Source organism: Dipodomys spectabilis, unplaced genomic scaffold, assembly GCF_019054845.1.
Source record: "Dipodomys spectabilis isolate Male_0828 unplaced genomic scaffold, ASM1905484v1 ptg000365l, whole genome shotgun sequence".
In the NCBI taxonomy this organism is placed as follows: Eukaryota; Metazoa; Chordata; class Mammalia; order Rodentia; family Heteromyidae; genus Dipodomys; species Dipodomys spectabilis.
In genome coordinates this window covers 9,587,814-9,615,777 of record NW_024871042.1, presented here as the reverse complement: position 1 = coordinate 9,615,777, position 27,964 = coordinate 9,587,814, and the positions used below count along the sequence as shown (strand labels likewise).

Sequence of the window (27,964 nt, the reverse complement as noted above, 5' to 3'; positions counted from 1 at the left end):
CTTTCCACAATTAAAAAAAAGAGAAAAGCAAGGAATACACAGCCAATGAGGCAAGAACAAATAACACAATAAAACTTTAAAGAGAATAATTGCAGAATCAAAATAGGGACACTTCCTTGGAAGAGGAAAAGGAATTGCAGGCTAGTAAAGGGGTGTGATGGGACAAAACTCAATCTATCTCAATGGCTAGGCATGGTAGAACAGCTACTAAAGAAGCATAAAGACTAGGCACAGTGATACACAGCTGTCATTCCCAGCAATACAGGGAAGCACAACTAGAAAGATCACAGTGGTATAGTCTCAGTCTTGAGCAAAAAAGCTCGGGACCAGCACCTATGCCCTGAGTTCAAGCCCCAATACTGGCAACGAAAAAGAAAGACATGGAAAAAAAAAAAAAAAAAAGTTAACTCTAACAAACTTGCCTAAAGGTATTCACAGGGAAACAAAACAGGAAAAAAAAAAGTAGTTGACTGAATGGCTCAAGTGGTTGAGCACCTAACTAACAAACATGAAGCTTTCTGTGAAAGCCCTAGAATATGAAGAAAAAAAAGTAAAGTACAACATGCAAGCTATAAAGTCTAGAAAGTGTCAGTTTTTAGTAGACTGTGCCTGTTAAACAATCATCAAGGACACTGAAAATCAACAATAAGTGCATAAAACTCAATACATTTTTCTTCACTACACACCATCACATCTCTCCTTTTGGGTATACTGGCTCTGCTCCAATGTGTCCCAGGAATATCCTTTGATGAGCTCTTCAGAAATTAAAACAGTATAGTAGATAACAAAATAAAAATTATAAGTATGTTTTAAAAATTACATGTCAAAATTATATTAATATAATTATATTAATACCATATAAATAGCAACTATATTGATGGATGGAGATAGATAGAAATACCACATAAGTAGCAACTAGATTGATGGATGGAAACAGACAAAATAGAGATAGATAGATAGATAGATAGATAGATAGATAGATAGATAGATAGATAGATAGATAGATAGATAGACAATCAGTTTTTAAAAATCTCTGCCAAAAAGAAACAGCTGGTGGCTCATGCCTATTATCCTAGCTACTCAGGAGGTTGAGATCTGAGGATCACAGTTCAAAGCCAACCCGGGCAGGAAGCTCCATGAGACCCTTATCTCCAATAAACTACTCAAAAAAAGCCAGAAGTGGCACTGTGCCTCAGGTGGTAGAGTACTTGCCTTGAGCAAACGAAGCTCAGGGATAGCGCCTCAGCCCAGGCAGGATTCAAGCCCCAGGACTGGCCAAAAAGAAAAATTGTCCTCACTGTGATTCAAAACCATTTCATTATTTTCTAATTTTAGTACTCTACCTTAATGTCTTCTCTTTCAGTATACAAACCAGTGACCAAGCATTTGTAAGATGTTTCTCAAAAAAAAAGCTATTTCTTTTGTTGTACATTTTTATTTGTATATATTTGCTGCACAACTGGGTTACATTATCATAGTTCCACACATGCATATAATATACTCTGATCAAATTCACCTCACTTATTCCCACTGAGCATCCCCGACCACCACCTTCTTATTTTCTTGGTGTAGTTACTTGGTGTATAGTTCCTGGTAAAATTACCCAAAAAATTCACACAACCAATATAAGTATTAAAACTTGATATTGATAAGACCCCATTCTGTTATTATTGCTGCACTTTCCTCGCAGAAAATCAATTTATTCTTTATACCAATTCATAAGTCTTTTGTTGTTGTTTTTAAAATACTAGGGCTGGGGCTTGAACTCAGGGCCTGAGTGCTGTCTCTTAGTTTTTTGTGTGGTTTTGTTTTTGTTTTTGTTTTAGCTTAAGGCTGGGCACTCTACCATTTGAGCTACAGCTCCACTTCCAGCTTTTTCGGGAGTAAGTCTCACAGACTTTTCTGGCTGGCTTCAAACTGTGCTCTTTAGATCTCAGTCTCCTGAATAGCTAGAATTACAGGCATGAGCCACGAGTGCACGGCTCATCATATTCTTTTGAGTTAAGAGGCTTTGTCAATAGAGCAGGGATCAATCTCACCTCTATAGTCACCTACAAATAGGCAGATAGTGACTTTGACATTTTTCTTATACTCCTCACTCTTTTCTTACCCAGCTGTAAAATCACTTGAGGTTAAGTATAGCATTTTATTCTTTAAGGAAATGTTTGTAGCCCAAATAGTGTCTGGCAAGTTACTTTCAACAAAGTAATATCTGAATGCTAACTAGACAAAAGGAAAATTCAACACACTAAAAATAAGTCATAAAACCATAAATGTATCTGATTAATAGCCAGATACCACTATTGCTCATATACCAAATAAATGTTCTGAATATTTAAGGACTTTTTTTTTAGTTAGTCATGGGGCTTGAACTGGGCCTGGGAGCTGTCCCTGAGCTTTTCTTTTTGCTCAAGGTTGATGCTCTACCACTTTGAGCTACAGATCCATTTCCAGTTTCCTGGTGGTTAATTGGAGTTAAGAGCCTTATGGACTTTCCTGCCAGGACTGGCTTCAAACTGTGATCCTCAGAGCTCAGCTTTCTGAATAGCTATGATTACAGGTGTAAGCCACTAACACCCAGCTTGTTTAATAACTTTTAATACATAGCTCATAAAAAAATTTTAATACAGGAAGTGAAAGTATGGCTCAAGTGGTAGAGTGCCAGCCTTGAGCAAAAACAGCCAACCAAGAGCACAAAAAAATTAAATTAAAAATAACTAGCAAATAATAGAACCTTATAATTACATGTTTAAATGTAAAAAATTTTAGAACAATATAATAGTCCATCATTTTTACTGAGGATAAAAGTTGACTTAAAATTCAGCTTAATGGAAATGATAATATTATTTCAAAAAGCAATTAATCAGGGGCTAAGGATATAATTCAGTGGTAGAGTATGTTTAGCCTATTCAAGTCCAACCCCTGGTACACAAACAAAGAGTCTGGTAAGTACTTAAAAATTAACAACAGTATTTCTTTGAAATAATGTTAACAGTAAGCTTTCAGCTTTACTTCTAGCAAAGCCTAAACATCTTTAGTATATTTAATACATAAACTCACAGGTAGTAAAATACTATCTTATAGGGTGTAAAACTTATTAATCTTCAAGTTCTCATACTCATCTTTTTCTTTTTGTAGTACAGGGATGGACCCTGGGCAAGGCACATACAAGACAAGTGTTCTATACTGGCTACATCTTAAGCCTTTGACATCCTAACAAGAGCGGGGTAAGAGGAAAAGGGGGAAAGGCGAAGGAGGGTAGAGGGAGGGGAGGAGAATAAGGGAGAGAGAGGGAAGGGTGAGGGAGGGAGAGAGAGAGATGGAGAGAGGAAGACAGGGAGGAAGAGGGAGAGAGGGAGAAGGGAAGAGGGGGAGAGGGAGAGGAAGAGCGGGAGGAGAAAGATGGGGAGAGAGACAGAAAGAGAAACACAATACTCAGGAGGCTAAGAGGCAAAGATGGGGGATTTAATTTATTGAGTTCTAAGAATATTTTAGATGAGGCCCTTGTCCATTGTATGGCTAGTGAAGATCCTCTCCCAATCCGTGGGGCTTTCTATTGATCTTGCTAGCTATGTCCTTTGCCATGCATAAGCTCTGCAGTTTCATGCAATCCAATTTGTCCAACCTTTCTTTGATTTGTTGTTTCTGGGTCTTTATTAAGAAAATTTCGAAAATTCTGGCCTGTGCCAAGGAGCCCTAGAATTTCTCCTAATCCTTATAATATTTTCAGGGTGTCTGCTTTGACTTCGAGGTCTTTGATCCATTTGGAGTTGATTCTGGTGTAGGGTGATACATAAGAATCTAGCTTTAGTTTTCTACAAGTGTTTAACCAATTTTGCCAGCACCATTTACTGAAGAGGCTGTCTTTCTTCCATTCTATTTTTTTGGCTCCCTTATCGAAGATTAGGTGGCTATAGGTCTGTGGATTTATTTCTGGGTCCTCAGGTCTGCTCTTGTACCAGTATCAAGCTGTTTTGATTACTATGGCTTTGTAGTAGAGTTTGAAGTTTGGTACTGATATTCCTCCAGCACTGTTCTTTCTGCTAAGGATTGTTTTTGCTATTTGGGGGTCTTTTATTGTTCCATATGAATTTTGAGGTTGCTTCTTCTATTTCATTGAAGAATGAGGTTGGGATATTGATAGGTATCACATTGAATTTGTAGATAGCCTTTGGCAATATTGCCATTTTCACGATGTTAATCCTCCTAATCCAAGAGCCTGGGAGGTTTTCCACTTCCTTAGTTCTGCTTTAATTTCCTTTTTCAGGATTTTAAAGTTTTCATCATAGAGGCCCTTCACTTCTTTAGCTAATCCTCAAAGAAACAACTGCCTGATTGATAAGTGGGCTAAAGACTTAAAGAGAAATTTCTTTGAAGAGGAAATAAGAATGGTCAATAGACACATGAAGAAATGCTCAACTTCTCTAGCCATAAAAGAAATGGAAATCAAAACAACATTGAGATTCCACCTCACCCCAGCAGTTAGAATGGCTATAATCAAGAAATCTAATAACAATAGATGTTGGCGGGGATGTGGCCAAAAGGGAACCCTACTGCATTGTTGGTGGGACTAAACTTGTTCAACCACTCTGGAATGCAGTATGGAGGTTCCTCAAAAGACTCCACACAGCCAGGCATCAGCGACTCACACCTGTAATTAATCCTACATACTCAGGTGGCTGAGATCTGAGGATTACAGTTCAAAGCCAGCCCTGGGAGGAAAGTCAGTGAGAATCTTACCTCCAATAAACCACCAGAAAACCAGAAGTGGCGCTGTGGCTCAAGTGGTAGAGCGCTTGCCTTGTGCTGAAGAGCTGAGGGATAGTGCCCAAGTCCAGAGTTCAAGCCCCACGACCGACAGACCAAAAAAAAAAAAAGAATGGAAGTGGAGTCATGGCTCAAAGTGGTAGAGTACTAACCTTGAGCAAAAAGCTCAGGGACGATGCTCCAGCCCTGAGTTCAAGTCCCATGGTCGGAAAAAAAAAATATTGTTTTAAAGTTTACTGAATGATTTTTTTAAGAAATGAGAAATCACCAAGTGTGATGGCTCACTTCTGTAATCCTAGCTACTCGAGGCTGAGTTCTAAGAATCATGGTTTTGAAGCCAGCCTAAGCAGTAAAGTCTGTGAGATTCTTATCTCCAATTAAGGGCCAAAAAGCTAGAAGTGGAGTAGTGGGTTAAGTGGTAGAGTACTAATTTTGAGCAAAAAGGCTCAGGGAGAATGCTCAACCCCTAAGTTCAAACCCCAGGACTGGCACCAAAAAGAGAAAAAGAGAAAGAGAGAAAAAGAGTGTGAGAGAGAAAGAGACAGAGAGAAATCACAATATGTAAGCCTTTAAAAAGCAAATTCTCTTTTATCATTAAATAACAAGCTATGCTAAAAACTAGAATATTCAATAAAATGTTACTCAAAACATCAAGGCATAATTCCAATGCATATAACAAGCAATGAATTTTTCAAATCAATAATTCAATCTTTCCATGTAATAAAATTGTAATTCATCCAGAAAGCCCCAAAATTACTTATTAAGTTTTTAAAGATATTAATATAGTGTAAATCTAAATTAGAACCAAGCAGCTGTTATTCTATAAAATCAATCTTATTATTTTGTGATTGTTCTGAAATCAAAGGTCCTTCAATAAAAAAAGAGAATGAACATAATAAATGAAAATATTCAAGATTTTAATAATTAGAGAAAAATCATCACTTCCCAAATAAATATCTTTGGGACTATTTTCTACATTTTTCATAAAGCCAAAAAATAAGCACTGTCCAATTGTTCAGGTACTGTTGATTCTGAAGAAAGCTCACACATATAAGCTTTGCTATTGAAGTTTTTAAACAAATACCAACCCAGTGGCTGCCAAGACTTCGAATCGACAATGTATCCTGAACTCCCTGATAAAAATAAAAATAAAACAATAGTAAAAGTTTGTGAGTGGTTTCACTAAGTCAATGAGGAAAAATAGTAGGGGCAAGTTTATACGTTATTACAAACCAGATAAGGACGATGATGACTAGACCGGTGGGAATACCTGGCCCTTTCCGATTCTTCCTGAGAAAGGAGAAAATTCACGCAAAGTTAATCAATGAACAGACAGCTACTCCTCTGAACAAGGAAACAAGAACACTCAGCAGCATGGCAATATACATTTTTTAGAACAAGTATGTACAGACAGCTTCAAAAAGCACTTGCATGCTTTGGTTAGAAAGAAAGTAGAAATAATCTTCACGTTTTGTTTTTTGGCAGTTGTGGGGCCTAAACTCTGGGTCTGGACACTACCCCTCAGCTCTTCAGCTCAAGACTAGTGCTCTACCACATGAGCCACAGCACCACTTCCGGCTTTTTCTGCTTATGTGGAGCTGAGGAATCGAACCCAGGGCCTCATGCATCCAAGGCAAGCACTCTACCACTGAGCCACCTTCCCAGACCCTCACAATGTTTTTATTTTATCAGTTGTATGTATGGCTGAGCAATGATTGTATTTTATATATATATATATATATCTCCATCCAAGAAGGTACAATATACCAAGATAAAAATAAACCACTAAAAAAATAAAAATAAAAATAAACCACTATGCTTAACAGATATTGAGCTCCACATTAAATGTAGATGCTTGGTACATTTGTAGACTGCCTGCCTAGCAAACACAAGGCCAAGTTCAAACCCCAATACAGACAAAATAAAAGGTAAATGCTTATTTTGTAAAAAAAAAAAAAAAAAAAAAAAACCATTTTCAGCTTTTTATTGATTATCTATCATTATAGCTGAACACTAGATATAACATTAGCAAAGAAATTTCTACTTGCCGAGCTGTTTTCAATTAAAATAACTTGTCTTTTTGCCTGCCTCTTCCTTCATGTGATGTTTCTCTCCCAACACCACAGACTGATACTTAGATAAGATTGTTTTACCAATTATATATATTAGATCTTAGTCTGAAATAAAGCTCCAGACATACACAGATACTCTTTATTATCACACTACCAGGAATCTTAAGAGAAACCAGTACTCTAACTAAAGGCTTCTAGTCCAAGTGCTAATAATACATTATAGAAAAGTCATGTTTAGCTGCTACAGGTGTTGTGCTTATCTGAGCTGTCAAAGTCTTCAATTTTGTTCTCACAAGCCATTAGAGATCCCATGGCAACAACCAGCCACAGTCCTTAGCAACATGCTATCTATGATGCATATGTCTTCCTTTCTCTGTGAATGTTAATTTATGCAAGGCAGGAAATGTAATAGATGTATTTAAGGAAATTATATATTGCTACAAAAAAAGTTAAAATTTTGTGCTCATTAAAAAAAAACTTTTTTTGTCCCACCGTTCTAGGAAGTTAATAGAACTACTAAGGAATGAGACTTAACTGTTGTTAATATAACAAAACTACTAAGAAGAAATACATATTTTGAGTTGGGCGCCTGTGGCTCACACTTGTAATCCTAGCTACTCAAGAGGCTGAGATCTGAGGATCGCAGTTCAAAACCAGCCTGGGCAGGAAAGTGTGAAACTCTTATCTTCAATAAACTACTCAGAAAAAGCTCCAACTGGCGCTGGTAGAGTGCTAGCCTTAAGCAAAAGAAGCTCAGGGACAGCACCCCGATCCTGAGTTCAAGCCAAAAAAAAGAAAGAAAAAGAACATAATTTTTATATATATATGTATATATATATATATATATACATATATATATGTAAAAAGTTATGTAAGTTTGTTTAAAAAACAAAGACTGAGCCGAGTGCTAGTGGCTCACACCTAAAATCCTAGTTACTCAGGAGGCTAGATCTGAGGATCACAGTTCAAAGCCAGCCCCAGCAGGAAAGTCCATGAAACTCTTGTCTCCAATAAACCACCAGAAAACCAAAAGTGGCACTGTGGCTCAAGTGGTAGAGTGCTCACCTTGAGCTGAAGAGCTCAGGGACAGTGCCCAGGCCCAGGCCCAGGCCCAGAGTTCAAGCCCCACGACTGACAAAAAAAAAAAAAGACTGAGGGCTTAACTAGTAAGTACAAAACCCTGAATTCAAGCCCCAATACCACTAAAAAAAAAATCTTGTGTTTAAAAAAAAAAATCCTAGGGCTGGGAAGGTGGCTCAGTGGTACAGCGCTTGCCTTGCATGCCTGAGGCCCTGGGTTCGATTCCTCAGCATCACATAAGCAAAAAGGAAAAAGCCGGAAGTGGTGCTGTGGCTCAAGTGGTAGAGTGCTAGCCTTGAGCTGCAGAGCTGAGGGACAGCGTCCAGGCCCAGAGTTCAGGCCCCACGACCGGACCCAAAAAAAAAAAAAAATTCTAAATTAAAATACTTTATTAAATGCTGATATACCTTAAACAGCTTTTAAATTCAATGTGAGTATTTGGCCTAAGAAGACTTCAGTAGACTACGGCAGTAAAATGTAAATTCCATGTGAGTCACCTAGCTGAAACAAGTCATAAATAAGCTGTCCAATAGCACTTTCTGTGACAACAGAAATATCCCTTATATGCGCTCTCTCTAATATGGTGCTCCACTAACCACATACGGCTATTGAGCACTTGCAATGCTGGAGGTGCAACTGAGAAACTAAATTATATTTAATTTTAGTCAATTTTCATTTAATTATCTACACATGTTAATGTCTACCATTCTGAACAGAAATTTGAAAAATATATGTTCATGCAAAATAGTAAATCAAGCTCAAAACAAATTTTTATTATGTTAGAAACACTCAAAAAAATACTTTATTAAAGGTCTCCAGTCCTAGCTGGGTTCATGCTGAAGCTGCTATCTGCCTATTTCAGGCTCCCATCATTTCTAGGATAACGGATGTGCACTACTATACCTTTTGTTGAAAAGGGGGTCTCATTTCTATCCAGGCTGGCCTCAAATTAAAATCCTCCCAATCTAATCCTTCTATGTGGCTAATAAGAGGAGTAACTGAACCACCACTAGGTTTCAAGTAATTTCTCTTACTCACAGAAAATACTCTTAATGTATCATCAATAATATAATCCAGTTACATAAAACAAATTTTACTCCAAAGCAACATTTACATGAAGAATCACTTAATTTTAAGTTACCAAGCATCTTTTTCTCTTTCCTAAAATGTTATCATTATGACAACTATGACAAAATCTCAAATTTTAAGCATTACCACTGTCATAAATATCTCTTTTTTTTTTTTTGGGTCCAATCGTAGGGCCTGAACTCTGGGCCTGGGCGCTGTCCCTCAGCTCTTCAGCTAAAGGCTAGCGCTCTACCTCTTGAGCCACAGAGCCACTTCCGGCTTTTTTCTTATGTGGTGCTGAGGAATTGAACCCAGGGCCTCAGGCATGCAAGGCAAGCGCTCTACCACTGAGCCACCTTCCCAGCCCCAGTCATAAATATCTTAACCCTGGTTATTCCCTTCCTAGAGTAGCCCATGAGCTGCTTGTTCAACAGCAATTAAGACAAATGGTTCTTAACCTTTTGGGAATCTGGTAATAAAAATACTAGTGGAGATTTCCCCTAAAAAATAGATAATTTCAAATGTTTGCACAGATTTTAAGGTTTCATACTCTACTTCCTACATCTAGTCACATACTAAGTTCAAAATCCTGCAATTAGGAAGTTAAAGAACTTATCAACTTTGAAAAAGAAAGTCAAATTTAAGATTTATCCACAATAACATTCTATTAGTTTACAATTTGCTTTTGTAGCTAAAAATTAGGTTGTGCTAGTAAAGGACTTATGAAGGAGTTGATAGAGTTGAAATAGTAAGAGAAATGGATAACTTAGATCATCTCTGTGGTCTCTGTTCCTTGGAGGTCTCTCTCTCTCTCCTCTCCCTCTCCCTTCCCTCTCTCTTTTTTTTCTTAATGGAAAGAAAGGCTAGGTACCCTGTGGCTCACAACTGTAATTCTGAAAAACAGAAGAATTCAAGTTTGAAGCCTGATGGGGCAGAAAAGATCCTAAGGCCTTCTCAACCCATAGCCAGCCACAGGGAAATGAACCTGTTACCCGTGCTTCATGAGAGGCTGAGAACTGGAGGACTGTGATTCTAGGCCAGCCTACACAGAAAAGTCCTCAAGATGTTAATTCAATAAAATAGACCAGGAAAGGTAAAATGTGCCTGTAATTCCCTCTACAAGAGGGCATGGCGAAACATGCCTGTCATCCTAGCTATGAGTCCAAAAATAGGCAGACATACACTCAGGCAGGAGTGAGACCTATCTCAAAAATAAGCAGCACAAAAAGGGCTCTTCTGACTCAGCAGTAGAGCATCTTGCCAAAAAACAAAAGGCTGAGTTCAAACATGAGTACTATCAAAAAAATACAAAGGAGGAAGGATGAAGGGGAAGGTAGGAATTGAAGAACAAAAGAATAAATCTATAAAAAGAAAACAACATATTTATTTACTCAATCTCTATCAGCAAGGGCTTCTGATCCCAACAGATGGGATGGATCCAAATTTGGAGTCCAAATGGATGGACTCCAAGTACACATTTGTACAATACAAGATAGATACACTCTGAACTTTAAGTTCACACAAGCCAAACACTCCTAGTTCACAAACTGTTAGTCAATATTTACTTCAAAATTGCATTATTTCAGCAACTTATCACAACATGCAAGATAGGCATTCCTGGCCTACCAGCCACTTCTGAATCTGCCCCCATTTCCGGTCAAAGGAAGGATGAGAGGTCTATAAATGCAAAGGTTTCAGAAAATGGTTTTCAACCTATTATACATTATAAAAAATTCTTAAATTTAGTAATACACATTTGCTCTAGAGAACAAGGGTAGGTCACTCAAAGCCACACTTCTAAAATGTAGGGAAAGACTGGGCTAAATATGTTCAATAATAAAAAGATACATTATTCTCTGAAATTTAGAAGACCACAAATAGAACCATCTCATTTACTTTTTATGAGTTAAAGACAATGGATGGCAACATTTACATTATAAGCCAAGAACTAAATTAAATATTTGAAACTATATTTAAGGTAAGTACTTTAATGAGAAGTTTCAGGCCAAGTTAATGTTGGAAAGAAGGGGTAAAAGAGAGTATTTCATTTTTATCAGTCCAATTTCCATATGTCTACTACTTAACGCTTTTGCTGCTTTCTGATAATAAAATATAATAAAAATCAATAAACCACAGAAAAGCATGAGGAAATTAAAACCAACAAAAGTATTAGTAGTAATCACTTCTTTCTAGTAGTTTTTGATCCTTTTTTAAATTTGTAAACATAAAATAGGATTTTGTCTTCCATTTTCTTACATAAATATTTTTCTACATTACTAAATATGCTTCAAAATTATAATAAGTTTCAGCTAAACTGCAGTTCATTGTGATGTTCCTGCCTTGATTTGAACATATCCTATCAAGATTTCCCATTCAAAAATCCAGTTCTGCTTCACTCAAGCCAGAAGAGTCACAATATATATTGCCACACAGGAATGAAGGATTTACAGTGGGGAATGTAATATTGCAAGTGGAATTCATGTTCATATCATAAACATGACAGTATACAAAGTATTCACAACAACACTTACCAAATTGTTAACCTGGGCACCAGTGGCTCACACCTGTAATCCTAGCTACTGAGGAGGCTGAACCTGACGATTGGGGTTCAAAGCCAGCCTGGGCAGGAAAGTATGTGAGAATCTTATCTCCAAATAATCTTAATCTCCAAGTAATCTCAATCTCTCTCTCTCTCTCTCTCTCTCTCTCACACACACACACACACACACACACACACACACACACGCACGCACGCACGCACGCACACATGTGTATCAGAAGTGGGCTGTGGTTCCAGTGGTAGAGCACTAGCCTCAAGCTGAAAACACTCAGGGAGAGTGCCCAGGCCCTGAATTCCAGCCCAGACCAGCAAACAAAACAAAACAAAATAAAAAAAAAACCTCAAGTTGATCATTTTGAAGGAGGACAGCTGGAACTCAAGATTACAAGTTGAGGACTTTAGTTTTTGTGCCCTTGTTCAATCTTTCTATATTATTTAATATTTCATTCTTTTCATATAACATTTTTTAATTCCTTCCTCTCCTGTCTTCATAAAAACTAGAATATTTAAAAAGAAAAAGCAGCCAGGTGCTGGTGGCTCACACCTTTAATCCTAACTACTCAGGAGGCTGAGATCTGAGGATTGCAGTTCAAAGCCAGTCCAGGCAGGAAAGTCCATGAGACTCTTACCTCCAACAAACCACCAGAAAACCAGAAGTGGTGCTGTGGCTCAAGTGGTAGTGCTAGCCTTGAGCTGAAGAGCTGAGGAACAGCATCCAGGCCCAGAATTCAAGCCCCATAACCAACAAGAAAGAAAGAGAGAAACAGAGAAAGAGAGAAAGAGAGAGAAAGAAAAAAGAGACGGAAGGAAGGGAGGGAGGGCGAGTGAGTAAGCACATACTGGATCCCATATAGATCCAATGACTTTCAGAGTAGAAATAGATGGTGCTCTGAAAAAAAGACTCAGTTCATTCTGGGGATTTCCTTCCCATTCCCACTGTCTGTCAGTCTATCTCCCTGATGCAAACATACATACGCATACATACAAATTCAATAAGCTGTATTCAATATAAATTTAAATAGAATACATATCATATTATATAAATATCTACTTATGTAGTTTATATTCCATGTGTATATTATATGTAATTTTATAGTATACATTTTTTAATTTTTATTTTTATTTTTATTTCTTGTGCCAGTCATGAGGCCTGAACTCGGGCCCTGGGCACTGTCCTTGAGCTTTTTTTTCTTTTTCTTTTTTGTCAGTTGTGGGGTTTGAACTCAGGGCCTCAGCTCTGCCCCTGAACTCTTTTTGCTCAAGGTTCTACCACTTTGAGCTACAGCACCACTTCCAGTTTTTAAGTAGTTAATTGGACATAAGAGTCTCACAGTGACTTTTCTGCCTAGTCTGGCTTCCACCCACAATCCTTAGATCTGTTTCTTGAGTAGCTAGGATAACATGCATGAGCCACCAAAGCCTTATAGTATATATCTTATAGTATATATAGATAGATATATAGATATAGATATAGATGTGTATATATATATCTATATATATATATGTATATATATAGTATATATCTTTACAATATTTTGCCATATCAGTAGTATAATCCAAATCTAGGAAATTTAGGGTTATGCTAAGTAGTTATATTAGCTAAAACTACTTTAGCTAATATAAGTAAAGCATTTATAACAATGTAACAATTTATAACAAAATATATAGGAAGAGTTTTATATATGTGTTCACTGTTATTTAAAATAAGCATTACGCGCCAGGCACTGGTGGGTCACACCTATAATCCTAGCTACTCAGGAGGCTGAGATCTGAGGATCACCGTTAAAAGCCAGTCCAGGCAGGAAAGTCTTGAGACTCTTATCTCTAATTAACCCTCAGAAAACCAGAAGTAGCACTGTGGCTCAAAGTGGTAGAATGCTAGCCTTGAGCAAAAAGAGCTCAGGGACAGTGCCCAGACCCTGAGTTCAAGCTCTAAACCCTACTCAGAAAAAAACAAAAAATAAAAACAAGCATTACATTTATTTTGCTTTCCTACAGTGGTTTGTTAAAAGCCACCTATGAAGGTGTTTCAAAAGAACCAGATTCACCTTGTAGACAGTATGGTTAGAGGGAGACATATATGGGATCACAGTTATTCCTCCACATTACCTCTTTTTGTTGTCGTTCCAGTTCTCTCATACGTATATCTCTTGCTTCTGCTCGGGCAGCCCGTTTTGCTGCTAGCCTTGCCTCCGCCTGAAAGTAATATAAAACTCAGCTTTACAAAACAAAACAATCTATATACTAGATTTAAGGATAAGAAAACAAAACATAACTTCCAAAGGGGGATAAAGAGAAAAGATATCATATATTACTAAGTTTGACTGACTTTGTCAGTCAACTTCTACAACAAAATCTCAAATCTAGCCATTATCTCTAACTGCTTGCCTTAATTATACATTTTACAGATTTACTTAGCTCATTACACACTGTTCTTTCTCCGGCATTTCTTTGCCAATCTATTCAAATATATAAGTTAGGGGCTGGGAAGGTGGCTCAGTGGTAGAGCGCTTGCCTTGCATGCATGAGGCCCTGGGTTCGATTCCTCAGCACTATATAAGCAAAAAAGAAAAAAACAGAAGTGGTGCTGTAGAGTGCTAGCCTTGAGCTGAAGAGCTGAGGAACAGCATCCAGGCCCAGAGTACAGGCCCCACGACTGGACCAAAAAAATAAACAATCAAATATATGTTAGAACCAGCTCAGGGACAGTGCCCAGTCCCTGAGTTCAAGCCCCAAGACTGGCAAAAAAAAAAAAAAAAAAAGAAAATCCTTCTGCCATCTCACAACTTTCATGCTTTAGTGTGTACTAAAAAACAACAAATGAATTTCAGGCCATGAGCAGAGTATCAAATAAATAAAATGAGGAAATAACATGATGCATCACATAAAACGTAAAAATCTTCTAACTCTAATTCAGATTACCCTCTGATAACAACAATATTGCTTTTTTTCCACATTGTTACATTTATGCCTAAATCTTATAACAAAAGAATCAGGCAATGTTTACAAGAGTCTATATGTAATCAATTACTTAGGAGCTAAAAATACAGAGTAAGGTATTATATCTCTGCTCCAAAGCAGCTCACATGATAGAAAAAACACATTTTCTACATTTATCTCTTTTCTCTTTTCTGAATTTCTAAAACCACTAAACACTCATTCCTTCTAGATTTTCATCTCTTAATATTCTGCAATAGCTAGAATTATAGGCATGAGCCACCAGTGCCTAGATTAGATTATGTTTTAACTTCAAGAAATTTGAAATCAAAATTTTTTTAACTGAATCACTAATAAGTGGAGGTGTGGCTCAAGTGGTAGAATGTCAGCCTTGAGCAAATAAGCCAAGTGAGAATATGAGGCCCCGAGTTCAAGCCCCAGCTCCCCCCACCCCGAAACACTCAAGAAAAACACTAATTCGAGTAGCTAGGACTCCGAATTTACTATGTTTAATTTTGTTCATCTTTCTATAACTCTCAGGCCAAGAGAAAGACTAACATAATATTTATTTTGTTACCATGATTTCCAAATTAACAAAAATTATTGCTTCATTTCCTAACAACTTCCTTTAATAAAAAAAAAATCTCAGATACCATTTTTCTTTTATTAAATCTTGTAACTTACTGTTTACTTCTTGTTTAAAGCTTTCAGTACTTGAAAACAAATATTTAAATTTTTCTGAACATAAATGCCAACATGTTAGTAGATAAAATGTAGAAATTTTGACTAGTCATTTCATGATGCCAGACAATTAGATCTTCCTTCTATTCAAAGACTTTTTGACAGCAAAAAATAGTCTTTTGGGATGAGAAAGGAAATGTAAAGTTAAAAACTGAGGTCTGAACACAAGCAAATAATATCAAACCAAAGGGAAAAATGTAAGTCATAGTTTTAGTAAAATAAATATAATAATGATGTCTTTTTTGGTAGCAAAAGCACTCTGTCAGCAATGACATCACATTTATGTTAAAGATAGTCTGCTATCCGAATGCCTTTCCAAACAGTCATAGTTATAGCAATAATCATAACAGCAAAAGCTTTAGTCAAACAGACAAAACCAAGTCTTGGAACACAATATTCCTTCCTTCATTCCAGATAGAAAAAAAAAAAATCAAGAAACAGTGAAATAACAGGAGTTACTTTGGCTACCTCAAACTAGTGACCAGAGCCAGGCTGTTCAGGGTTCCAGAGGACAGGAGATGGAGTTGTGTCTCAGCCACATCTCCCACTTGCTCTACCTTAGATTGAGTGGGCAAAAGGAAAAGTCATGGAAAAGTCCTGTACTCAACAGGAGTTGGCTAAGGTCCTAAACTAATAACATTTGAAGAAAATATAAGTGACTAAAACTAGAACAAATATAGATTTTCTTTCAGAGGATTTGGCTAATAACTACCATGAGGAAAAAAATTTAACTAGATAGAAATGGAAAAATTCTTTTTCTTTTTTGTCTTTAAAAGAGTTGACCAACTCCTAGAAACAAACCTAGTGGCTATCATAATCCCCATCTCTTTAACCATTTTAGGTATCACCATATTCCTGGCTTCATTTATCAAAACTCATACTGAACAATAAGTTCTGGAGGGCTGGGAATGTGGCTTAGTGGTAGAATGCTTGCCTAGCATGCAAGAAACCCTGGGTTAGATTCCTCAGTACCACATATATAGAAAAAAGCCAGAAGTAGCACTGTGGCTCAAGTGGTAAGATTGTGCTAACCTTGAGCACAGAGAGGCTCAGGAATAGAGCCCTGGCCCTATGTTCAAGCCCCAGGATTGGCAAAAAAAAAAAAAAAGTCAGATAGTAAATATTGAAATATCAAAATGTTGAAACAGGATACAGGTTGACCCACTAACAATGAGAAGTACAAGTCACTATGTTGAAAACGAACTTTACAACTTCAGGGGCAGGGGAGGGAGGAGTTGGGGAGGTGGGGAGGGAAGGGATAGTAGGTGGAGAAACAAAGGAGGGGGTAACAATGCTCGATAGGAAATGTACTCATTAATGTACTCATGTAACTCCTCTGTATAGTATCTTTACAATTTTATATATATATATATATATATATATATATATATATATATATATATATATACACACACACACACACACATACATATTTCACGCCTGTAATCCTAGCTACTCAGGAGGTTGAGATCTGAGGATCGTGGTTCAAAGCCAGCCCGGGCAGGAAAGTCTATGAGACTCTTATCTCCAATAAACCACTAGAATACAGGAAGTACTGCTGTGGCTCAAGCAGTAGAGCACTCGCCTTGAGCTGAAGAGCGCAGGGACAGCACCCAAGCCCTGAGTTCAAGCCCCATGACAGACAAATAAATAAATAAACAAATTATATATATATATATATATATATATATATATATATATATATATATAAAATAAGTTCTGGATTGCAAAAGAGGATTTTTTTATTGCACTGATCTATAAGACCTTGTCAACAAGTTAAGCAGAAATACACACAAGTGCTACATACATTTTTTTCATAACTGAAAACAATGACCCCTGTCTCCTGTTAATGAAGTTTAAAGTACCAGCAGGGAGAGCACTTTTAAATTTTAAATAAGGGTAATTCTGTCTCTTGTGGAACTAACTTTTATAGACAAATCCAATGTCCACAGAACAAGCTGAACTAAATATGTAAAATATTCAAAAAATGTTAGAAGTACAAAATATTCTAGATTTGACACTGAAATCCTGGAGCTCTTTAGGACTCCTCCAAGAAATGGTTTCCTCTAACTCTACCATTTTCCTCTCTAGTTGATTACATCCATACTTACCAAAATGAGCTGCATTATTTTTACATGTTAACAAGTTTCAAATGCTTACCGACAGCCTAAACGTCTCCTTTGAGCTCGCAAACCCCATTTTCAAAATCTTCATTTAGATATCTCATAGGCACCATACATAGATATATGCCAACATACATTGATAGTATTCCCTCCTCCATTCTAATGTTCCCTCTTATTCATTTAGATGTATAAGCCATCCCTCCTTTGCTATCAACCCTCCACTATCAACTTCTTACCTCTCTAATCTAATCACCATTATTGCCAGCACCCTACACAAGCCTCAATCATCTATGATCCATGACTCACTTCCTTGCAACTACTAATGCAATATACTCATACAACCTATATTAAGTTCCTTCTAAACTACAAATCAGACCATGTCACGCCTACATAAAACCTTAACGTTTCCTCATTGCTTTTAGTACACAGGTCAAAACCCTAAATAGGGTCTACATAAAGATTAAATTCATTTGAAGTGGATACATAGTAAGAACTATATAAAATACTAGCTATTGTGGTCCTTTAGCTTTCCGTACTTCTTCAGCCTCAAAAGCTTATCAAAAATTTGTATTCTCTAGCTGGAAAGCTCTTCTCAAAAAGTTTTATCCTCTGGCTGGAAAGCTCTTCCCTATATTAATAAACTCCATTTCCTTAAGTAGTTCATTCATCTTTCAAGAGCACATCAAAGGGTACTCAAAGATGCCTTTCCAAACCCCTCAAATATATCAAGTTCCTGTGGCATACTCTTTAATAAAACTTTGTACTTGTCTCCCAAAATACTTAACAGTTATAAATAAGCATATCTGTATTTCCTCGATTCTAAGAATGTTAGTGACTGTGACATTTTCAAAACAAAAAGAAATTACTTTATTAAATGTATTCAAAATTTGAGGAACTTGTCCATTGTGTAATTATTTGTTTGGTGGCTATTTCCCCTTCGAAATCTAAGTTCCACAAAGACAATGACTATGCTAATCTTGTTCACTCTGTATCCTTCATATGTAGCAAAGCACTGCACAAAACAGTAGTTGTTGAGCTAATGAAATTTAAATTTTTTTATAAAAACTATATTCTAAAATGAAAGATGGTATTAGTATTCATAATTATTGCTGTTTATTCTTTGTATTTTTAAAAACTCTTACCCTTGTCAAATTTTTATTCTTAATTTATCACAACCTAAAAAATGAACTACTCAGACTAGTGAAATTACTATGGGAATACCATTAGCCCCGACAAACTTATGATTATTGCTTCATAAAGCTGTAAGGGGAAACATCTTTTAAAATAAGTACAATTCTCTCCTCAGCCTGTTAAAATTTTGATTGTCTTAGATGACTAGAATGGCTATTATTTTCTGAGAAAACAAACTGAAATCCACCAATATATTAGTTCATACTAATATATGGACATATGAACAACAAAAAATGGACTGTTAGCTGATGGCTCAAATCTATAATCCTAGCTACTCAAAGGCTAGAACTGATAATCTAGGTTCAAAACCAACTGGGGTAGACAAATCCCAAAGCAAAAAAACCATAACTAGAAGTATGGCTTAAGTGGTAGAACACCAGATCCAAGTGGAAAAAGCTGAGCAAGAACTCAAGTTCCTGAGTTCAAGCCACACATATACACATACCCAAATATGGAATATCATTAAGCTATAAAAAATAATAATTTAAAAGAAAAAAAGAGTACTAGAAGCACATCATGTGGTAGAATATCTGCCTAGCAAGCATTGTGCCCTAAGTTCAAACCCCAATGCTGACAAAAGAAGTACTCATGGTACAGCATGGATGACTCTTGAGGTCATTACACTAAGTGAAATAAGCCTCACTTGAAAGATAAATATTGTACAATATTATTTACATTAAACATCTAGGGTATACTAGATGAAAGTTTACAAGGGGTTGAGAGGGAACAAGGAGAAGCTATGCTAAATGGCTGGAATTTCTGGGTGAGATAAAAAGATTTTTGAACCCAACAGTGATGATGATAACACAACAATATGAATGTAATTAAAGCCAATGAATTATACACTTAAAAAAGTTGATCAGGGGCTGGGAAGGTGGCTCAGTGGTAGAGCTCTTGCCTTGCATGCATGAGGCCCTGGGTTCAATGCCTCAGCACCACATAAGCAGGAAAAAAAAAAAAGCCGGAAGTGGCACTGTGACTCAAGTGGTAGAGCGCTAGCCTTGAGCTGAAGAGCTGAGGGACAGCGCCCAGGCCCAGAGTTCAGGCCCCACGACCAGACACCACCCCCCCCAAAAAAAAAGATGATCAGCTTTATGTCAGACATTCATTCTTTAGATTTAAGATAATTGTCCAAACTCAACATTTCAATGACTTCCATTTGAAGTAATGTGCATAAAACATGTTTATTCCCAATTTCAGCTCTAACACAAAAAGCTGTAATAATGCAGGCTTCAATGAAGACCATTTGCCCTTCAAAAGGTTTGATTTCTTTTCATAGGACTACTCAGCATAAATAATATTCACCAAAGTGACTGTGGTAAGGCAGCATGACTGGCTTTCATTCTTCCTCATCTTACGTCTCTGACAGAGAGGCTAACTGCCTTAATGTGCCCAATTTGACACACCATATATTTATTTTCAGATAATTTTTACTGAAATTCAACGAGTCTTCAAACTGGTCTTTTCACATGCTAGTGTATTTACTGATAATTCTAACACCCACTACCCTTCCAAAAGTTGTGAAACCTTCAGCACTCCTATCAAAGCAGCAGCATGCCTATTACAGATGTGGAGGGTTTCTAAATCCACCCACATTCCAGCCTTCACCAAGCATCCTTCAAATATTTCAACACTGTTTAAAAATGCACTAGAGTTTTGCAAGATGAAAAGAACTCTGGAGATGGATGGTAGTAATGGTTGCACAACATATGTACAACTAAATGCCACAGAACAGTATTACTTACTGGTTAAAATAGTAATTTTTTCTCTAAGCATTTTTATTAGCTTATATTTGTTGTACAAAGGGTTTACATTGTGACGTTTACATTTATGTGGATAACATGTTTAATCAATCTCACTCCCTCCACCACTCTCCCTCATTGACCCTTTCTCCATCATAAATAATTTCAAAATGTTTCATTATTCTGTTTTCATACATGCGTATAAAGTTCTTCAACCATGTTTACCCTTATTCATCCACTCCATTGGCCCTCTCACATACCTGCCCCTGAACTGGGCCTGTTTTACTTTCCTGTCTTTTTGTTTGTTTATATTAATTCTACAAAGGGGTTTCACAATGAAATGCATATTCTTTTTTATTCTTATAAATCCTCTCATGCTTTTTCCCTGTTATCCCATACTCATATTAACATCCTTCAAAGTTTTTCCTTATACCATTTTTAAACAGAATATATATACATATACATATATATATATATATATATATTTTTTTTTTTTTTTTTTTGGTCGGTAGAGGGGCTTGTACTCTGGGCTTGGGCGCTAACCCTGTGCTCTTCAGCTCAAGGCAAGCACTCTACCACTTGACCCACAGCGCCACTTCGAGTTTTCTAATGGTTTATTGGAGATAAGAGTCTCACGGACTTTCCTGCCCGGACTGGCTTTGAACCTCGATCCTCAGATCTCAGCCTCCTGAGTAGCTAGGATTACAGGCGTGAGCCACCGGCGCCCGGCCAGAATATATTTTTATATATACATGCTCCATCATTCTTTCTCCTCTCCTCCTTGACCTCCAATCTCTATTATAATCACTTTTTCTTTCTATTTATAGATCTATAGCCTCAGTATATATCGAGATATAAATATACTTTATATATTGATATATATCTCTAAAGACTGCTTTCTATAGATATATCTATCGATATATAAGTATAAATATATATTGATACATATATATATACACACACATACATGAATATAGCTATGTTAGTTCTAGATTCCACAGATTAGCAAAAACATGCATATTTTCCTTTTTGAGCTTGGCTAATCTTGCTAAACATGATGATCTCCAGTTCCATTCATTTTTCTGCAAATTAAATAATTTAATTCTTATGGCTGAGTAATATTCCATGGTATACATACATCTTATTTTCTTAATTCATTCATAAGATGGCAAATTTTATGTATATCCTACAACAATCTAAAAAATGTGCTCTAATCCGTGATTTTGCATGCAAATTATCAAGTTTGTGGAATATATTTATCTTTTGTTTCTTTCCCTTATTCTGTTTGTTTTGCCCATACTGGGGCTTGAACTCAAGGCTTCCTACTCTCAGTTTTCTCATGATAGCTGGCACTCTATCATTTGAGCCATACCTCCACAAAAGTCTCTCAAATTTGTCTGCCCAAACTGACTTCAAACCACAATTCTCAGATCTCAGTCTCCTAAATAGTTAGGATTACTGGTGAGCCACCAGCAGCCATCTGATTGTTTCCTTTTGAGCTAACTTGAAAAGCATGGAAACCAAACACTCAACAAAAAGCAAAAGAAACACTGTGGTATATTTTGTCCACTTCAAAAAGCAACATGAAGTAAGGAAAGACCAAAAAATTCTTGAGATTTAACTAAAGAAAAAAGTTTTTATATATTAAGCTGTTTGTCATCTTCATCATTACAGGAGGTTTTGTCCATTTTTGTTTCTGACATAAAGCAGTATGTTTTGGCAAAAATGATGGCCCCACAATGAATGCCTAACATACAGTGAGTGGACAGTATATGGTTTGACTCTGAGAAGACTCCCGTATTGAAGGCTTGGCTAACACATAACAACTGGGTTTTGCAAAGTGATTTGATTCTGAGGGTATGAATTTAATCAACAGATTATTCCTTAACAGATCTGTAATATGATGGCACTACTGGAAAGTGGCAGAGGCTAGGTGGTATGGTCTAGTCAAGAGGAGTGGATCACAGAAGCTACACCCTGGAAAGATACAGTTTGTCACTGGCCCCATCCTCACTCTGGCTTCGTGGCTGGCACCAAGGTAAATAGCTTCCCTCAGCCATGCTCTTCATCCATAAAGTTCTGCCTTGCCATGGGCCTAAAAGGAATGAAGCCTGACAACACTGACTAAGATTTCTGAAATCATGAGCAAAAATTCTTTCTCTTTTAAATTGTTTCTCCTAAGTATTTATCAAGTATTTATTATTATCAAGAAAACATTAACTAATCCACCAGATGGTATGTCAATGGTTAAAAAACATTAAAGAAAAGAGAAGGAATCAGAAGGAATAATTAAAATTACTGAACTTATTTCCTCTTATGTTTTAAAACTATTGATTCATACTAGGCACATATCATATAACAAAATCTTAACAATAAAAATCAGCCCTTTCAAGTTTCAAATAAAAGTTGAGCTTTTCTGAGTTTGTGATGAAAGTTAGTATGCTTACTCAAACTCTGAAAATAGAAATAAAAATTAGAAATATTGGTTTTTCATATCATTGTTATAATTGTTTTGTTATTGTATAGCTTCTAGTATACTAATGCTAGAACTGATTAGTTCTAGCTAGAACTAATGCTGCAAACATAACTAATTAAACGTAGTTATACCACAACTAACTAGTTAGTAATAAACAGGGAGGAAACATAGCATAGTAGTTACAAATGGGGGGAACTAATCTGTAACTATAAAAAAACTATCCATAGACAAGCACTGATACCCTATCTCGGGCGAAGGAGAGGACAGCAAAAAATTACTGCTCAATCAGTAAAAATGCCTGTCTTGAAAGCATGAGGCCTGAATTCAAACTCCAGTACCACCAAAACAAAAAAGAGTCGGGCGCCGGTGGCTCACGCCTGTAATCCTAGCTACTCAGGAGGCTGAGATCTGAGAAGCGCAGTTCAAAGCCAGCCCAGGCAGAAAAGTCTGCGAAACTCTCATCTCCAATAAACCCCCAGAAAACCAGAAGTGGTGCTATAGCTCAAGTGGTAGAGTGCTAGCCTTGAGCTGAAGAGTTGAGGGACGGTGTCCAGGCCCAGAGTTCAAACCCTACGACCGACAAAAAAAAAGAAAAGAAAAGAAAAAGTGAAATCTAACAATAATCAGGCACTAGTGGCTGAGATTTGGAGGAAGGCAGTTCAAGGCAAGGTCAGGAAGAAAAATTTTCAAGACTCTTTCTCAACTGAGAGCTGGATGCAGTGGCACAGACCTGTTATTCTAGTTATGACAGAAGGGGATCACACCCAGACTCACACCCCAGGTAGGAATCAAACCCTATCTCAAAAACAACCAGCAAGGCTGGGAAGGTGGCTCAGTGGTAGAGTGCTTGCCTCGCATGCATGAGGCCCTGAGTTCATTCCTCAGCACCACAAAAGCAGAAAAAAAAAAAAAAAAAAGCCAGAAGTGGTGCTGTGGCTCAAGTGGCAGAGTGCTAGCTGAAGAGCTGAGGGACAGCACCCATGACCGGACCCAAAAAAACAAACAAACAAACAACAGCAAAAATATGGGTGGAGGCATGAATCAGCAGCAAAAGTTCCTGCCTTGCAAGTGTGAGGCCTCAAATTTACCATCCAGGATAGGATCATCTATATATTTTGATTTATGATTCCCAAACCTGACTGGCCACCAAAATTCCAGGAAAGAGACAGAAAGAAAGAGTGAAAGAAGGAAATTTAATTTTCTGAGCTCAGTCCAGATTCAGTTATGCAAATATGGAATAAGATCTCAGAATTTGTATATTGATTGAGATCCCTGAGAGATTTTGGTGTTTGAGAACAATATATATTAAAAAACTGGGTTTTTAAGCTTGGTGCTGGTGACTTAAGCCTAGAATCCTAGCTTAGGAGCTAGAGTAGGGGGATTGCAAGTAGAGATTAACCCAGGCATAAAGTTTGCAATACTCCCCAGTAGAGCTATGCCTCAAATATTAAAGCACTAGCCTTAACAAAAAAGACTCAAGGTCAGCACTAAGGCCCCAAGTTCAAGCCCAGTGTCAGAATACACACACACACACACACACACACACACACACACACACACACACACACACACACACACACACACACACACACACACGTACGTTCGCAATATCCCATCTCAACTAATAGTTGGACATGACAGCACATATTTGTCATCTTAGCTAGATGTGAAACATAAATAGAGGACACCACAGTCCAGGCCAACCTGGGCAAAAAGCAAGACCCTAACTCAAAAATAAGCAGAGCAAAGAGTTAAAGGCATGGCTCAAGAGCTAAAGCACCTACCTAGGAAATGCAAAGCTCTGAGTCCAAATCCAAGCACAAAAGGAAGAAAGAAAGGAAGAAAGAAAGAAAGAAGGAAAGAAAGGAAAGAAAGAAGGAAGGAAGGAAGGAAGGAAGGAAGGAAGGAAGGAAGGAAGGAAAAGAAAAGAAAAAACTTATTTTAGAAAAGATATAGTTTAAAAAAAAAAAAAGAAAAGAAAAGATCTAGTTAGGGGCTGGGAAGGTGGCTCAGTGGTACAGTGCTTGCCTTGCATGCATGAGGCCCTGGGTTCAATTCCTCAGCACCACAAAAGCAGAAAAAGCCGGAAGTAGTGCTGTAGCTTAAGTGGTAGAGCACTAGCCTTCAGCTGAAGAGCTGAGGGATAGTGCCAAAGCCCTGAGTTCAGGCCCCACAACCAACAAAAAATTAAAAAAGAAAGAAAGAAAAGAAAAGATCTAGTTACCTTTCCACCACCTCTTTCTATTTCTACTTTCTGGTTTTTGTTTTGACACAGGTTGTAACCCAGGTTGTCCTCAAACTCAAAATCTCCTCCCTTAGCTTCCAAAGTATGTGCCTCATACCCATCTTCCATGTTTACTTTTTAATAAGCAATAAACAGTCTGCTGTAAACCTAACTGTAGAGACCCATTTGCATTACCACCCTTTAATCATCAAATAAGCTTGTGAGGTAGGGAGATTTACAGATATAGATACTGACATCCAGAAAAATCACTTAACAAAATTACTCTACTAGTAACTAGCAGAGCTGTAATTCAAATCATACTTGTTTGTCTCCAGAGTCCAAAGGGTCTGGAAGCAGTATGGCAAAGTGGGATAAAAATAGTCTTAGCCAGGTCCTGGTGGCTCACACTATAATCCTAGCTACTCAGGAATCTGAGATAAGAGGACCATGGTTCAAAGCCAGAAGGGTCTTAAGAAAGTCTGTGAGACTCTTATCTCTAACTAACCACCAGAAAACCAGATGTAGAGCTGTGGATCAAAGTGGTAGAGATCTAGCCTTGAGCAAAAAGTGTTCAGGGACAGTGCTCCCAGACAGAGTTCAAACATTATAACTGACAAAAAAAAAAAAAAAAAGTGGAGTTGTAGCTCAAGTGGTAGAACACTAGCCTTGAGCAAAAAAAATTCAGAGACAGCCCCCCAGGCCCTGAGTTGAAGCACCAAAACTGGCACCAAAAAAAAATATGTGTGTGTGTGTGTGTCTGTGTGAGTGTGTGTCTCAAAAATGGCTGACTTTGAGTCTGGGTTCTGATACCTTGTAGATAATTATGTCTTAGCTTCATTTGTTCTCTCTCAACTGTACATAAGGTTAATAATATCTGCTCTACCTAACTCAAGATTCTTGTTAGAATGAAGATGGAAAAAGTCATGAAAAATTACCAAAAAGCAAACTATTAGAGGACTTGAATTATAGAAGACTGAGTGTTTAAACAGTGTGGCATAATAAGCAGTTCAATGCACATTCTATAGAGCCAGACTTTATGTGTTTGAACCCAAGCTTTGATACTTCCTCATTAAGTAACCTAGGGGAAGTTGTCTGTGTAACAGTTGCTTCATCTGTGAGATGGAGATAATAATAAAATAAATCTCAGAATTTTACAAAACTAAATTACCTTAGGTAAAATGTTTAGAACAATAGGCTGGAGAGATAGCTCAGTATCAAAAGAGTTCTTGCTTAGCATGCACAAGTAAATACTCAATGAAGCAGCAGGTTGGAATCCTATCCAGTTTTGTAAAAGAAGCATTATATTAAAAGGGGGAAGAACTACATACTTAATGACAGTACAAAAAGAGCCTAGGAGATGCTAGCATTTTTTTTCCTCAAAAAAAAAAAAAAATCTGGTGCTACAGTGCCCAGGACTAGAATTCAAGCTCCATGACCGACAACAACAACAAAAAAAATCTGGTGGCTCACAACTATAATCCTAGCTAATCAAGAGGTAAGACATGAGGTTCTAGGTTTGAAGTAAGCCTGGGGAAGACAAATCCTCATCTCTAATTCCACAACAAAAAATCAGAACTGGTAATACTACTCAAGTGGTAAAGTGCCAGCAAGGAACAAAACAGCCATGAGCAAAGTCAGGCTGAACAAAGTAAGACTGTCAATATTTACACAGATCCTCAGGGGACTTCAAATCATAAAATGACCGTTTCTGCAATATAGTTTATTGTATCTCCAACATTCTAATTATCTTACACTTAAATTTTGAAGAGGAATTAGACATTTCAGTACATATGAACAATACTTGAACTGAATGGACAAAACTGTAATGCAAATTAATTTCAGCTTAGTTCAATACTTATCTATGTATTTTATTTTAACACAGTATGAAAGAGGTCAGCCCTAGCATCTGGTTCACAGTAAGCATTCTAAAGCTAGCTCAAAATGTATGAATATCTATCTCTGCCACTCCCACATTTATATGATAATCTCACTGTGCAATAATAGGGAGTTTACCAGACATACCTCTCTGGCAATGTTACTCAAAGCTTCATCTTCTGCAGAAAATCGATCTTTCATGGGTGTTCTTTTCCTTCCAGAACCAGGAGTCCCCATCTTGTATTCTTAACAGTCTTTTACCTCTGAAAATGATTTCACTCTGTGTTCAACCCTGAAATGAAAAGAAATACTGTAATTTAGGATGTTTCTCTTTTTGGCTTTTTTTGTGTGTACTCACAATGGGGCTTAAACTCGGGGCTTGAGAGCTGAACCTGAGCTTTTGTGCTCTAGGCCACTGCTCTACCACTAAAGTCACAGCTCCATTTCTTGGTATTTCAGAGGTTAATTGGAGATGTAAGTATCTCATGGACTTTCCTATCTAGGCTAGCTTCAAATTATGATCTTCAGATCTCAGCCTCCTGAGTAGGAAGGATTATGGGTGCCCAGCTGTTTTTGTAGCATTTTAAGGCTTTTTTATACATTCACCTATATTTTTTCTTAGAGAAATTAGTGACCAAATATCATTTCCCACTATCAAATTTTCCAGTAAATTTTTAAATATTGTCAGGCACTGGTGGCTCATGCCTCTAATCCTACCTACTCAGGAGGCTGGGATCTGAGGATCATGGCTCAAAGCCAGCCTGGGCAGAAAAGATCCCAAGAGACTCTTACCTCTAATTAACCATTCAAAAAACTGGAAGTGGAGCTATGGTTCAAAGTGGGAAAGCACTAGCCTTGAGCAAAAGAGCTCAGCACTTAAGCCCTGATTTCTAGCCCTACAACCAACAACAACAACAAAATTAATATTTAACTACAATAATTAGTACGCCTCCTAAAAACTTCATTATTTCATCCACAGCAATCTATGAGTATATTAGCCTTAGAAAACTGAAGTTAGCAGTTATTGCAGTCAGTAACTAAAATTAATAGTTATTTCTAAAATCTATTTCAATTTGAGTAAAAGAAACATCAAAAAAGTTACTTAGCC

At 37.1% G+C, this 27,964-nt stretch overlaps 1 protein-coding gene and 1 non-coding gene across 9 annotated transcripts in view; both read right to left on the bottom strand.

Moving 5' to 3' along the window:
• The window catches only part of Lrrfip2 (LRR binding FLII interacting protein 2), a 114,987-nt gene that overhangs the window by 62,114 nt on the left and 24,909 nt on the right, over positions 1–27,964 (bottom strand). For 4 of the 8 annotated variants that reach the window (XM_042666460.1, XM_042666461.1, XM_042666462.1 and 1 more), the window contains exons 3-6: positions 27,004–27,148; positions 13,657–13,743; positions 6,001–6,057; positions 5,856–5,900 (exon numbers count right to left, since the gene is read on the bottom strand). In XM_042666460.1, the coding sequence (XP_042522394.1) occupies positions 5,856–5,900; positions 6,001–6,057; positions 13,657–13,743; positions 27,004–27,093 (279 nt within the window). In that variant the 5' untranslated portion in view covers positions 27,094–27,148. Of the gene's footprint in view, positions 1–5,855; positions 5,901–6,000; positions 6,058–10,613; positions 10,665–13,656; positions 13,744–27,003; positions 27,149–27,964 lie in introns of all 8 variants that reach the window. The other 4 variants (XM_042666464.1, XM_042666466.1, XM_042666459.1 and 1 more) reach the window with 3 other exon arrangements.
• LOC122096162 lies at positions 7,055–7,186 on the bottom strand. The gene has a single exon (XR_006145257.1). It is a non-coding gene; the product is annotated as a small nucleolar RNA SNORA44 (small nucleolar RNA).